General features: G+C 39.7%; 1 protein-coding gene across 3 annotated transcripts in view; it reads left to right on the top strand.

The window, feature by feature from the left end:
- Positions 1-14,648, top strand: part of gpr158a (G protein-coupled receptor 158a) — a 95,766-nt gene that overhangs the window by 49,830 nt on the left and 31,288 nt on the right. For all 3 annotated transcript variants that reach the window (XM_085172328.1, XM_085172327.1, XM_085172329.1), the window contains exons 4-5: positions 1,193-1,419; positions 5,326-5,394. In XM_085172328.1, the coding sequence (XP_085028454.1) occupies positions 1,193-1,419; positions 5,326-5,394 (296 nt within the window). The remainder of the gene's footprint in view (positions 1-1,192; positions 1,420-5,325; positions 5,395-14,648) is intronic.

Raw genomic sequence — 14,648 nt, 5'->3', positions numbered from 1 at the left:
ATGTTGTCCTGTTGTTTATCTGAGGTTATATTTAACCAGTTTTTGAACCTCTTAAGAACCAGATGATCTCTTTTTATGTCCTGATATGTAAAAACTTTAAACTTGAGTGCGTACTTTCTTTTTCGCACGACAGTTTATCATCTAGCTCATTTATTTTAAGTTAACAACTTATCAGTCCCACCATTAATTCTAGCATTTTTCAACTGTTGATCTTTCTTTTGTTAAGAGTACAACATTTACTTCAATATATTTCATAATTCATTTCTATTGTTAGCCAACTGAATAAGCTAAAATTTTTAGCTGTTGGAATTGCATTTAATATTTCAGAAATGTATTTATTCAGCACATTATGCTCTTTTTTAGTATTTTTAATTTTTATTAAATTTCATGGTTGCGGCTGTGTGCAGGCAGGATGAGGACCTAAACGCAAGCTCATGGAGGCAGGATTGAACTCAAAACACAGCTTTATTGCTGGACAGAAAAACCATACAAACTAAACTGGAAACTATAACATATTGCACGGAGAAACACACAGCCATGAATGATGGAGAACGCGACACAGAACTGAGGGAGACGCAGACATAAATACACAGAGGGTTAATGAGGGAAGTGGGAGCACACGGGGAACACAAGTGAAACTGATAATCATAACAAGACACGGCAGGAGTAAACGCAACACTGACGGGAGACTGTCAAAGTAAAACAGGAAGTACACAGAGGTTCAGACAGGAGGAGAGAGAGCACGGGGAGAGCACAGACATAACGGGCTGGGGAAAACATGGAATAAAACACAAGGAGGGCAAACGAGGGCTCACAGATACACAGAGGGTAATATAATAAGGAACATCTTAACAGAACCTAGGAACCACGGCATAAATAAAGAACAAAATACAAAACACACGAAAACTAAGAATGCTGGGCCAACATGGCCCAGGACCATGACAATTAAATGCACTAATTTATGTGCTACTTTAGCCTAAATGAACTTCACTTGCAGAAAATTGTTGGCGGGGTTATTGTGTCAGTATTTCGGGCCGTTTATTTATTTTTTATTATTATTAAAAATGTAGCTATAATTGTCCTGGAACACACAAAAAATATGAAATCAGCCTGTGAGAGTTTTTATTTAGTGTTTGTTTCTTTGAGTATTTAAGATTTTGGGACTTCTTCTTTTCAATGTTTTCTTTGACAGGAATGGGGAGGAAGGGAAAACCTGCAGAAAGCAGTCCCAACACAGAGGAGGGATCTTCCAGTGACTGCCTGCCTTGCCAGCAGGGTTGCGCCTACTGTAAAGATGACACCCCCTGTGTGGTACAAGAGGATGGCGCTCTTCGCATGGTTGTGGTCTCTTTCCAGTGCCTCTGCATGCTGATCGTCTTCATTAGCATGGTCCTTATATACCACTTTCGTAGGAATAAGGTAGGTGTTATAATAAAACAATGATTTTCCAGATACGTCATCTTGAATTGGTATTAAAGGGCATCTTCATCTTTAATATAATTATATTTATGTGTTTTAAACCAAGACTGTAGTCATTAATGCCATGAAGAGTTAAAGTTTTGTGACTCAACAGTGGATAAGAGAGATCTACACTAATTTAATTCACAATTGCAACATCACATCAACATGTTTGATGTTTTATAGGCCATACGGTCATCAAAGCCGCTCGAACTAATAAACAGTAGTTCCAAATGTGGGTGGTCACAATAAAGCTTTGAAATGATTTCAAATGAATCGAACACTTCAGATCAAGTCAAAAACACCACCTTGGATCACGACCAAAGTTTGCAAACACGAAAGCACATTTACTTTGATTCATACATCAGACCACTCACCATTCAATCTGTTTAATCTTTTACTTATGATGCGTGGTTTATATGTATATTTGAATGATGACACCTGGTTGAAATCTCCTGTTTAATTTAGTTTTAACTTCACTAAGTTTTACATTATTTACATGACCTTGAGACCATGCACCTTTAAAAAGAAGAGTATGAATATAAGATGTGATGCAAAGTAAAAGTTGAGATTTAGCTCATGCAAGAGTGCTGCCTGTGGTACGGTGGGGTCCTATAATCAGTCACAGAGAGTGAATGATCAGCAAACGTAGAGAAGACTGTATTTTACTCGTTTCTTACTCGAGCATGGCATGAGTTTGCGAATTAGTCACGTTTATTTTTGTTTTTGTGTTTGTCTGGTTTTTCTTTGCCTGAATGAGCTTTTTCATTTGACAAGCCCCATACCTACTTTCAGCTGCTCCCTTTAGGGGTCGCCGCAGTGGATCATCCTCCTCCTAGTTCCACCTCATTGTATCTACTGTATTGCCTTTCTAGATCTCAATTTCTATCTAAAAAGTGGAAAAAAAAAAAAAGAAAACAGGCTGGATGTGCTGGTAGTGGAGGAATTTAGAGACTTAGTCGGGTTTGAGATTTTAAATGGACTTAAAGGCTTAAAAAAACTATTCTGTTAAGTTTAGAAAAGGATTGTGGTTTGGGTTCAAATAGAACGGTTGTCCTTTTTTTTGTGCCTGGGTGAGGATACCTATACAAATTTTGTGGTTGATCAAAAGAGCTCATTCATTTTTTCATGTTATTGTGATGTAACCGTAACCTCAGACTCTAACCCTCTCTAAGTCTATACTTTCCTTACATGAAGTAGTACATACTACTTACACAAATTACAAATTCAGTCTAATTCGTAGCATCTCTTTGGTGATTCTTTTGTTTTTTGGATCTACGTAACTACTTTTTTAAAAGTGGGATTTGGCTTTTCAACTCAATTCAATTCAATTTTATTTATCCAGCACCATATCACAACAACAGTCGCCTCAAGGCGCTTCATGTTGTAAGGTAGAGCCTACAATAATACATACAGAGAAAACTCAACAATCATATGACTCCTTATGGGCAAGCACTTTGGCGACAGTGGGGAGGAAAAACTCCCTTGTAACAGGAAGAAACCTCCGACAGAACCAGGATCAGCGAGGGTCGGCCAACTGCCGCGACCAGTTGGGGTGAGAGAAGGACGACAGGATAAAAGACATGCTGTGGAAGAGAGCCAGAGATCGATCCTCCAGGAATCAGTCCTGGAGTTTTCAAGTACCAGAATGCTGTGGACGGCATTGAGTTACATTTGTTAGTTATCAGCAAGACTATATTTTAGTCATTTACTAAGCAGCACTTTGATGACACAGATTCCTCATCAGTCTAGCAACTCAATGTGTTGATGGTGTCTGAGCATCGCTTCTCTAATATGCCGGAAAATGAAACATGCATTAGAAACAGTGTTTATATATTAAAACTAATATTCAAAAGGTTTGCAACTCAAAACACAGAACTACCTCAACACACACTCAGGATGCTACACTTGCCTGGATCTGCAAACCGTAGCAGACAAACAGGAGATTCAGTTTCATTTCACTACAGGAGCCAACTCAGGTGTGAGACCCTACAATGTTAGAGAGAAAACCTCAACAGTCAGACAACCCAATCAAGTAACCCTTCTGCGACAGTGGGAAGAAAAAACTCCCGCAAAAAGCAGAAGGAGACGGGGTGTGTATTGTGTACTTATCCAGGATAAGAAAAAGTGAGATACCATATGGGGAAAACGGAGACTGCTCCCACTGTTCAGTGTTACCTGAGTACACCGTACAATGTCTCGTATTTTGGAACAAAAAAATAAATATATATTCATGTCAAGACACAAAACTTGATTTTGTATGGTTAATATTTCAAACATTTTTTCTTTAGTTTAACGTCTACCTAATTAAATCTCCGAACTTTTCAGCCTCCCATTGCTCCCGTTGTTTCTGTCAGTTAAGTGTCTTAATTACTAGCTTTGAATTGAGCATCAAACATCTGAGGATTAGCCTGAAGATGCTCCACATTCCTGACAAAGGAACTTCTAGCTGCTCTGTCTTCCACACCCGAGGACCCTGCCATTACAACGGCTAGAGTTCATCAAAGGATCATTCCCATTATTAAAGCAGATGGATGTTTCAGATACTCCAGGGCTTTGTCATAATTTAAAGGCTACTTATATAATTCCAATTAATGTCATTAAACTAAGTTTAATATTTTGTTTCAAAGGTCTTTGCAGACTTTTCAATTACATTCATGCAATTTAATTAAAATAAGTTTATCTGGTGCACCAAGAGAGCCCTTTTGCTTTCTTTTGCATGTATTTTTAAATGGGTGGCACAGCTGTCCTCTGCTCTCTGAAAGCCCCCCTCAAGCGCCTTGTCAATTAGAGGACGATATGTTGCTAAATATCTTACACAAGAGGTGCATACAAAGCGCCTGCAAATGGTGGATGCTTCTATAAAAAGTGCTTAAGGGAGGAGCTTTTGCTTTGCTCTTCTCCTCTTTCAAGCAACAAGGAACAAACCTCCATCCTCTTTAAATCAGCCTTGAGTATTATGACATGCTGTGCGATACATTTTTAATGTGAATAAAAACTACAGCACTCTGTACACAAAAGAAAAAACATTTTTATTTTGACATTATTTTGACATTTTTGATACCCTGTTTCTGATATATCTTTTAAAAAGTGGGCAGTTATGTCCATGTTATTTGGTTTATTTCTGTTTATGATACACACACATCAAAATTAAAGCTGTCCATTTATGTTTTTATATTAAAAACTGAAAAACTTTCTTCTGCAATCTGTTTGTAATGTAATTAAAGTTGGTCTTAGTGACAAACCACCCAACACTACAATTGCTCTTTATGAAGCATTTGAGTCTCTTTGACATCACTGTTTTGGTATTATGGCCATTGCATGGCTTTGAAATTTGGTTGTTTGGTGGATTTTTCTTCAGTGAAAAGGCCCCAATAAAACCTCAGTAATGGTTAGTTAAGCCTTTGGTCCTTCCTGGAGGATCGGCCTACGACAATTTTCCACCAGCACAGTCTCTCCTGAGCTGCCTTATCCTTTAATGGTTGGTTTAATGGTTTAATATTGCTCTGTCCACTGCTACAAGTTGATTTTGCTATTGCTATATTTTCTGGTCACCAGACTGAGAGTATTTGGCACAGGTACTGAAAGAATCGGGACTTGGCTGCTGTTGTGGTTCTCTGCATCTCTGCTTTATACAGTTAAATAATCATAGCTTGATGTGTTGACTGATCTCCCTGAGGCTACAACAACACCACTAGTCCCACCACCCTGTACTAGTAAAAGATGAACAACTTGAGCTTGTGAATACAATGTCCTTGATACCAGTTGGCTAAACATATTATTCATATTTTGTGCTCAGATTTCTTATATATTAAATGGTCGATAAATCCGAAGTTTAATAATTGTTGTGTGTTTGTGTTTCCACAGAGTATCAGAGCATCAGGTCTTGTCCTGCTGGAGGCCATCCTGTGTGGGGCTCTGCTTCTCTACTTTCCGGTAAGGCTGAGACTCTTGTGAGCTTGTGCATGTGACGCCGTGCAGCCTTGGATCTCTTCATGCAATCGTTTTTTGAAGTGTTAGCTGATAATCTACATGCCATGCTCCTTTGAGCTGAAAATAAAAATGTTCTCCTTGACTGAAGGCTGGCATTCAGCTCGACCTTCACTTCACACCGTCGCTCATTCATCTAAAGCAAAATCACATATCTGAGAACAAAGTTTCATATCTGCAGCAGCGGCACAAAGTGGGATTGTTTGCCTGTCAGACAGTGCAAACCCCAGTTCATAAATCACACTGTTCAGGTGTTTTTTTGGTGGCAGCTGAATGGAGCTGTGATAAGCAGGGATTTCACAGACGAAGTGTGCATGTGATAAAACGGGACTGGCAGAGACTAACATCCCAGGGCTTGTTGGTGACCCCCTGCTAACTGTACACAGAGCTGGCCAATGAACCCAGCAGCCTGTCAACACTACCATCTGTTGACCAGCCACTCACGCTGCTTCATACGCATTGTGTTAATTTAAAACCAGCACACAGAATTTATTTTTACTGTAACCTTTTAAAGACTTTATTATTTATATTTATTCTTAACACAAACTACCATCATTTAATCCAGTTTCTTTAGTTTTGAACTAAACTTATCATTAATAGTGTCTTGAATTCAAGATTTATTTTTATTTTTAAATTCATTATTTAGTACTTGAGCTTCTGCTACGTCAGCCACACCCAACCCCTGCTGCACTCTCCCTTTAACCGATTCATTGATCTATTAATCCATCAATCTACAGATCAATTCTTTCTTTCTTTTTTCTTTGCTTCACACATACATTTAATCGCTTTGCTTTAAAGACACAAGGAATCAAATAATTGAGTAAATACTTTCAAAGAAGACCTACTGTGTTCTTCTCCACCTCCATATTTCTAATCTTGGAATCTGCTGCAGCACCATTGCATAATTAACAGTTAAAATTTGTTGTATCTTTAGTATATACAGTCCTGCAGTTCATTCTCTGTCTGAACAAAACCAGGCTCCTGTCTCTTTAATCCTCACCTCCTGAAAGTATCTTCTAATTGGCAGCCCCTCGCCTGGCTTCTCCAAACGCAGCGCTTGTAAGCCACGCCTTCACGTCCCAGAAATGCCCATATAAGGAAATGTGCTAATCTCAGGGCGATATAGGAATAAAATAAAACGAAACTGACCATTTAGAGCAAGGGTGGCTTGATATTTTTCCTCATGCGACCTCACTGATTTTGATAAAGTAAAAAAAAACAAACACTGCACTGCACGCCCAAACAAAAGAATGATAACAGCTGAAATATGTTAATTTATATATTATAATATATATCTGCATCAGTGAATGAATATAACATAGAAATCTCAGATACAAACCAAACAGATACATGGTCATATTCATGAATATGAATTAAATTGTTTAGCCGTATCACTGATGGAAAAAAACAACTAAATAAGCAAAATTTAGTATATACATATTTAACATTTATTTGGGCCGGCTTCCTAAATATATTACCGGTGCTAGACACCAAGTATTTAAATATATATTATTATTAGATATAGATTTACTTCCATTTGAGACACTGATGGGATCAATATACAATTGGGCAATCCTCAAACTTGTATTTTGGAAGTTCAGTTACAGCTGACCCTTTAGCACTGGTGAACTCATCAGTTTTCTACTGTGGCAGGATCTAACTCCACAGTCTCGGACTGCAGCTGCTGGTACTCCATGATCTGGTCTGACACTCTAACCAGAACGTGCAGCTGGCTGAAAACTGTTTTATGCTGGTAGTTTACTGAGACTTCAGATGTTCAGAGATGTCTAAGCTGAAATAACAATGTTGCTCCCCTCAGTCCAATTGGATTACCAATGCTGGTGTCAATACTGATTCACCCATACCTACAGTACTGTGCAAAAGTCTCCTCTTCTTTATGTTTTGTTTCCAAGGAGTCACTTTTTTTTTCTTCATTTTTAAAGTAGTCTAGAGCAGTAATTTTTCAGGCTTTCCAGAGGCCTTTAAAGGGCTTTTTTGGACATTGTCTGATTTTTTTGATTTTCAGTGTGTGTACCTGGTATGTTTTTGTTTTTTTTCAAACATTTGAGTATTTCCAAGTAATTAGAAGCTCAGTGGAGAGACAACTGATTCTGTTACAAAGTATATTTTGTATGATTTATTTAAGAAATATGTGTCACCCACAAACACAGACATAAACACTCTGTTGAAAGTGTGGCTTTTATTGGTTTTTGATTGGAGGAGTTTTTAGTTTTAGGACTCAGAGTCAGATTGAGATGGTCTCTAACCCCCTTTGCATATTTTAAGCACGTTGGTTTTAGATGTTTTTGGCTCACTGGAATTCTCTTGACCTGATTGTTTGAAATGGTGTCCATTTTTAAAATGAACAACTTAGACTGTAAAAGGGTATCAATGTGACAGCAACTAAGGGATATAAATAAACATAATGATCCTATTTTAAGATTTAAAGCTTCTTCAGTGTGTTAATGGGCTTTGGAAATGGATTTCTTATAATTCAGGAAGAAATTAAAGTAGAAAATAAGAAACATATTGGATTGTCACTTGTGGTATAAGTTTTGAATAGTGCTAAATAAGAATAAATGTAATTCCACCCATGTAAAATATCCACTGAAGCTGTGCGACAGATTAAGGCTCTTTCTGCTTTTACTTACCAAAAAAATCATGTCTAACAGTGTTATGCAATCTATACCAGTGAAAATCAATTCAGGTTTATCAGTGACACTGTTCAGCCAGCTTCTGCAGTACCTCATTGCCATTGATTTACATGAAACCACCATTATGTCTTTCTCCCAGGTGCACGGGGCATTGGCTAATTGTGATTTAGTCTCAATCACGTGGAGATATATGCTTAGCGAAGCAATGCAAACTAAATGTAATTAAAGCCAACTGATGTAGAGCCGAATAATCAATGCAATTTGCTGTGACAAGATCCTGGAAAGTAATAATGTTTGAAATCTGCGGAGTGAAAGCGAGCCCGGGAGTCAGGTTATTGGTTAGTGAATGAATGAATAGCAGATGATATTCTTGCATCCAGCTGGAGTAGTGATGGCAGTGGAAGCTAAAAATAGATAGCTTGTAAAGAGGCTGTACAAAGGAATTTGACTTTGTAGCTCACTCTGTAAATCCTACCTCATTTAGAGATTACAATGCTTTGAAATGTTCTTGTGGAATAAATGCAGGAGGATTCAGTTTGATCGTCTGCCGTCAGCCTGAACACGACAGAACTTGTTTTGATAATATATGATATATTGGCCCAATTGTGTGTGTGTGTGTTCGTGCAAGGGGAAAGACATCTTTCTGCATTTTACTCTGCAGCATGCTAGATTGATCTCCACCCTGATGCATTTCCATGTCTCCCCTGTGAATCCCACATGAGCCATGGCTGCGAGGGCGAGGCACATCACTCCCAATCTAAATATAGATTCCGAAATATTCCACCGTTGCTGCCGCTGCTCCTATTTTAAATATTTCCACTGTTATTAAGCAGCAGGAGAGCTACATCTCTTTCTGCTCCTGTGGCATTCAGCTTTGTGAAGTAATGCAATTTTCCCCCCTTTTTTCTCTCCTGGGTGTGTCACATGCAATAACTTCAGTTTTTCCCCCCACTCCCTCCTGCTTTGAGATGAAAGGGAAGGAGGGAGGGACAGACAGTGCAGAGGGATAGAGGCAAAACTATGGCAGTGCCAAAACTGACTATTTCTGTCTGGCTGCGGAGATGGAGAGATGGACACGCATTTGTGAATCACAATGTGATCCTTGGATGAGCTCGCCAGTTTGCGTCTTTGTGGCTTCTTATTGACGCTGTTGGTGAGGCTTAGATTGGAGCAAAGTGACTGTTTGGATCGGCGCGTTATCTTTTCAGGTGCAGCCAGGAACACATTCAGATAGAAAACTTGACTTGTAAGGGAGATAGACATGGAAATACAGAAAGCTGCTTTATTGAACATGACTTTACTTATTTTAGTTTTCTACAGCTTCCAGAAGAGAGAGACTCTTCCACATTTGCCTCACTTGTGCTCCATTTACTCATGTTTTCTGTGTGTCACTTTAATCCTTGTTGATGTTCCTTCACTTGTTGTTATTTTCTATCTACCTTCTAGCTTCTGTTGCTCTTAGCAATGCACCTCAGTACTTGTGATGTCAAATATTCAGTACTTGCCTACTCTTTTCCTGGCTTATGATTTTAGTATGTTTAATTACCTAATAACTTAAAGGACGTCAAATTAACAGTTTAGGAGATTTTAGACATTATTTTTGGCCTGTTATTTTCCTATGACCGAATTCATGGGAAATTCACTTTTAGGACTCGGGATGCTGAAAAAGTGGGCAATCCCTAAAGCTCATCTAATAGCTACTACTGATCCAAAGAAACAAACATATCTTCATGATCAAATTCAGGTTATTTGCTTGGGTTGAATTAAATTGACTTCCTTTAATTCTTCCACATCTCTGTAGTCAGTTATGGAAAAAATGCACATGCATATGCACACACATTAGAAATTACCTTTGCCAAAAATAAGGTTTCCCCCGCAGAAATGAAATCCTTGATTCCTTTACCCACTCAATTCAAGGAAATCCAAGTCTCCCATTGGAGGAAAAAATAACAAAGCACTGCAGATAACCAGTAACATCCATGTAAATGCATCATATGAGGCTTCCCAGCCCTTCTTGTGTGCACTCCACTGCAGTCTGCCCCAGAGACAGCCCTCGTTGTTGCTCTCTTCCTCCCACACCCCCTGCGCTGCTGCTCATGCATTCATAAATTTTAACACATATGTAAAAGTGGTAAAAAAAGCGGTAATATCAAATTTACTATTTTTGATTTTGGTCAGTTCACTTCCCAGAGATCACGTCTTAATTAGATTTTCCTATTTTTTCCCCCTCTAAATAACCAGGCAGCTGATGAGTTTCTGTTGTTTTCTATTCTGTGTTTACCACTTTACTTTAATTTCACTGCCCACCAAAATCTTCTTCTTCTTCATATTTATTTATATTGCCAAAAGTCATCGCTTGTCTGCCTTAATGGATAACTTGACATCCAATTCTCAATCTATAGGAGTTAATATGATGTCAGCCCACCTTTGCAGCTATAACAGCTTCGCCTCTTCCAGGAAGGCTTTCCACAAGGTTTACGAGTGGGTTTATGGCAATTTTGGACTTATCCTAAAAGTATATTTGTGAGGCCAGAGACTGATGTTGGACGAGAAGGCCGTCCTTGCAGTCTCCATTCTAGTTCATCCCAAAAGTGTTCTATCAGGTTGAGGTCAGGACAATCAGGTGCAGGCCAGACGAGTTGTTCCACACCAAAGTCGCTCATATAGGTCTTTATACACCTGGCTTTGTGCACTGACACACAGTCATGTTGGAACAGGAAGGGGTTGACTTATCTGCAAACACTACCCAACTAAAACTACAAGTTTCACTAACTAGCAGGAGTGAAACTGCCATGTTGGTTGAGAATGTTTATCTTCAGAATGAAAGTTGTGCCTTATCTCTGCAACCAACATATTTCAAAAGGTGCAACATTTACTTTAGCAAAGACAAAGGGTCTTTGTTTAGTGTTTGCACTGCACTTCTGCACTTTTCAGTTTCAATACTGCTCAGTTAGTATTTGCAGACAAGTTGGCATCTCGAATGCAAACTGTAGACAACTTTAGTAATCTGCTAGAGAACCAATCAAATCCAAGAAGGGTTTTTGGTGTAGCACTGTATACCTTCTTGCAACCAATTTCATCTAGTGACAGCCAACAACAACTTGCCAAGCTGTAGGGAAAACACTTTTTTTTCAACAACTGGTGGTTGCTGGCTGGTCTCCTGACCTATGTGACTGGGGTGTTACTTAAAAAAATCTGCCTGTCTCAAGAGTTTTACTTCCTGACTAAATAAATATTAAAAGAAAAAAGAAGAAAAAGAAAAATGTGTTTAACCATAATAGAAGAGATTATAGTCCTCTACCTTCTGCTCAATCGTTTTGTTGAGGGCAAAGTAGAGAATCTATAGAGTCCCCATGTTTTCCACCACTGGTCTTTTGGGTATTACTCCCTTTTCCCCATCCCTGTCTTTCCACCTGTCCAATCTCGGCATTGTCTTTGTGCCAAGGAGGGCCAAGGTGCTGCCTCATTCCAACTTAGGGGTTTTGCCATGCATGGCAGGACGAAGCCATGCCTTCACAGCGCATCAGGGGGCTAATGAGAAACAGTATGGCCAGAGGATAATGGATCCTGACCTGACAGGCCATGAAACACAGTCTGCCACCCGTTAGTCTGCCTTTCTCTGCTCTGCCTGCCATCCAAGCTGCTCTGACACTTTCAATCTGACTTGAGTGGATCTGGAGAGTTGTTTTGTGCATGTGCAGCTTTCCCTTCATACTCTACTTCCTTTCCTCCTCCTGAAAAATCCAGAGTCTCCCAGAGCATACAGAGACTCAGCTGAGGATGCGTTGCTGTAGCTCAAGTGCTCCTACTTACTTGAGCAGAGAGACAAGAACTATGAGAGAGTGGGGAAAGAAGAGAGTTGTATGACATGCAGGCAGGCTATTTCCTCTGATATGTCTCATTGTGTCCTAGCAAGATGGGAATATCTCTCTCTGAGATTGTAACTGGTGGTGAGAAGGGAAGGGAATGTGGGAGGTGGGTGCAAGTCAGCTCCAGTCTTGACTGAGCAGAGGCTGAGCTGGATGTAATTTACACTCAGCCCACCTCAGGGAGCGGCGGGAGGAGAAGAAACCATTACCTCCCTCCAGAAAGCTGCCCTTCCCATGTGGCAGTGTCAGCTTTCATATAAAAATGGATCCATTGCTATTACAACACCCCACCTCTCTTCTGCTTCCACCTCCCACCGCAGCTCCCTCCCACTCTCTCATACTGAAGGTGTTTCGTAGATTAGAAATAGAAGGGTCGGGGAATGAGCAAGAGATGATGACCGGACAAAGTGGGGCATGGGCGGACCGCATGGCTGTCACCATTTCATGTCAAAACATTAAAAGTAGCGTGAGAGCTTTGTTGTGACAGAATGATTCCCGAGGCTGCACAATCCCATTCTCTACTCAGATGGAGACAGACACACTAAATGGCTGAAAGTCATTTTTCTCCCTTTTAGCTGGTAGCAGTTTCCAAAGAAACTGTGATAACAAAAGGCTGAAATTCGGCACTGTCTGTTCTTTTGACTGGAACTGGCTAATGTTTTTAGCGCTTGGTGTTAGTCGTTTTTGAACCTAAATTGTGATGTGTTTATACTCCATAATTGACAGATGACTAATATATGATGTTGTATTTCTGCACTTTCATTTCGGTAAGTGCTCCATTAGGATGATGTTGCTCTTATACCCGTCATCACTGGCAACCCTGAAAATAGTTCAAACTGTAATTTTGTATTATGCAAAGTTTGTTGCAGGCTATTTTTTAATCTGTTAATTAATAGTAAGACCTTTACAGGATGAAGCTATCTAACAATGATTCCGCAAACACTGCTGTGACTACAGTAAAACTGCTCAAAAACTAACATTAACCTCTTAGGACCTGGCGTCCACATATGTGGACATCACATTTTGGGTTATTTAGACCAAAATACTCAATGTTGCTCTACAAGGGCCTGATATCCACTTACGAGGACATTATACTGCTACTGTTCTATCGAAATTTTAAACAAATATCCTCATATGTGGAAACAAAAATTAGGTTAAAAAAAATCTGGTAATTCTTTGTTTTTACATTCATCAGGTCCCAATCAGCCCAAATATCAGAGAGAAATTAAAAATGCATGCCGTGGAAGAGTTTGGGTCTTAGGAGGTTAATTGTCATGTGAGATTAACATCAGCTGATGGGTTGGCTCTTATCTCTTGATACCTTTACACACAGTCATGTATAGCGTTTTAATTAAACTGCTTCAGCTATGCAAAGTTGCTGTGCTCTGCAAGCTGGTTTGCAAAATACCGTGTTCCCAGCGCATATTTCATTCTGCATCCGATGGCGTCTGTTGTGATTGATATCTGCTCAAGTGTGTGCTGAGGTATTTCCTGGAGACACAGGAGGTCTGAGAATGGAGCCATAGCTCTAATACAAATAACTGGGACGATCGTGGCTCAAGAGTTGGGAGTTTGCCTTGTAATCGGAAGGTTGCCGGTTCGAGCCCCGGCTCAGACAGTCTCAGTCGTTGTGTCCTTCGGCAAGACACTTCACCTGCTGCCTACTGGTGTTGGCCAGAAGGGCCGATGGTGCAATATGGCAGCCTCGCTTCTGTCAGTCTGTCCCAGAGCAGCTGTGGCTACAACTGTAGCTTGCCTCCACCAGTGTGTGAATGTGTGTGTGAATGGGTGGATGACTGGGTGTGTAAAGCGCTTTGGGGTCCCTAGGCGGGATTAGTAAAAGCGCTATACAAATACAGGCCATTTACCATTTACCATCTGAATTTTATTTAATGTAATAACTATGGAGAACAACAGGTTATATATCTGGTTTAGTCGTAGTCCTCACAGGTTTCACTCGGGCAAAATGTCTATCCATTCATCCTTTTTCTTAAATGCTCATTCAATTCAGGTTCGTATGCAGACTGTGGAGCACCATAAAGAGGTCACCAGTCTATCACAGGTTAAATGACAAACAGGAATTAACAGGAAAACACAACAAAAACTAAATTTAAATAGCACACTCCATAAATACTAAACTAGAACTGAAGTAAGGACCCAATCAGCTTAATAATAACAATTAGATCTAGAGTTTAAGAATATGAAACACAAACTAGGAGCACTTAAACGTGAAACAACCCTCAACAAAGCCCATGAGTCCCACAGACCATAACAGTAACAGACAAAATATTGTGCGGTCTGAGCATATGGAAGCTTTTTTCCACTACTGGAATTTAATAGTTTTTTCCATCTGTAAGTCAAAATGTCAGGTTAGTATGTTGAAACTTTGACTTACAGTAATAACTAATGAGATGCTAACTCATTAGAGTTCTATCACTTTTTTGGGCAGCTTCAGTTGCCTCAAGGTGCTTTATAGAGGGTGTGTAATGTAAAGTCGCTACAATACTACAGAGAAAACGCCAACAATCAGATGGCCCCTTATGAGCAAGCGCTTTAGCGACAGTGGGAAGGAAAAACTTCCTTTAAACAGGAAGAAATCTCTGGCAGAACCAGGCTCAAGGAGGGGTGGCCATCTGCCGCGAGCAGTTGGGGGTGAAGGGAGGAAGAAAGGACAAAA

Source organism: Neolamprologus multifasciatus, chromosome 9 (assembly GCF_963576455.1).
Source record: "Neolamprologus multifasciatus chromosome 9, fNeoMul1.2, whole genome shotgun sequence".
NCBI lineage: Eukaryota > Metazoa > Chordata > Actinopteri > Cichliformes > Cichlidae > Neolamprologus > Neolamprologus multifasciatus.
The sequence above is the reverse complement of the archived record's forward strand: the minus strand, read 5'-3'. Positions and strand labels throughout refer to the sequence as shown.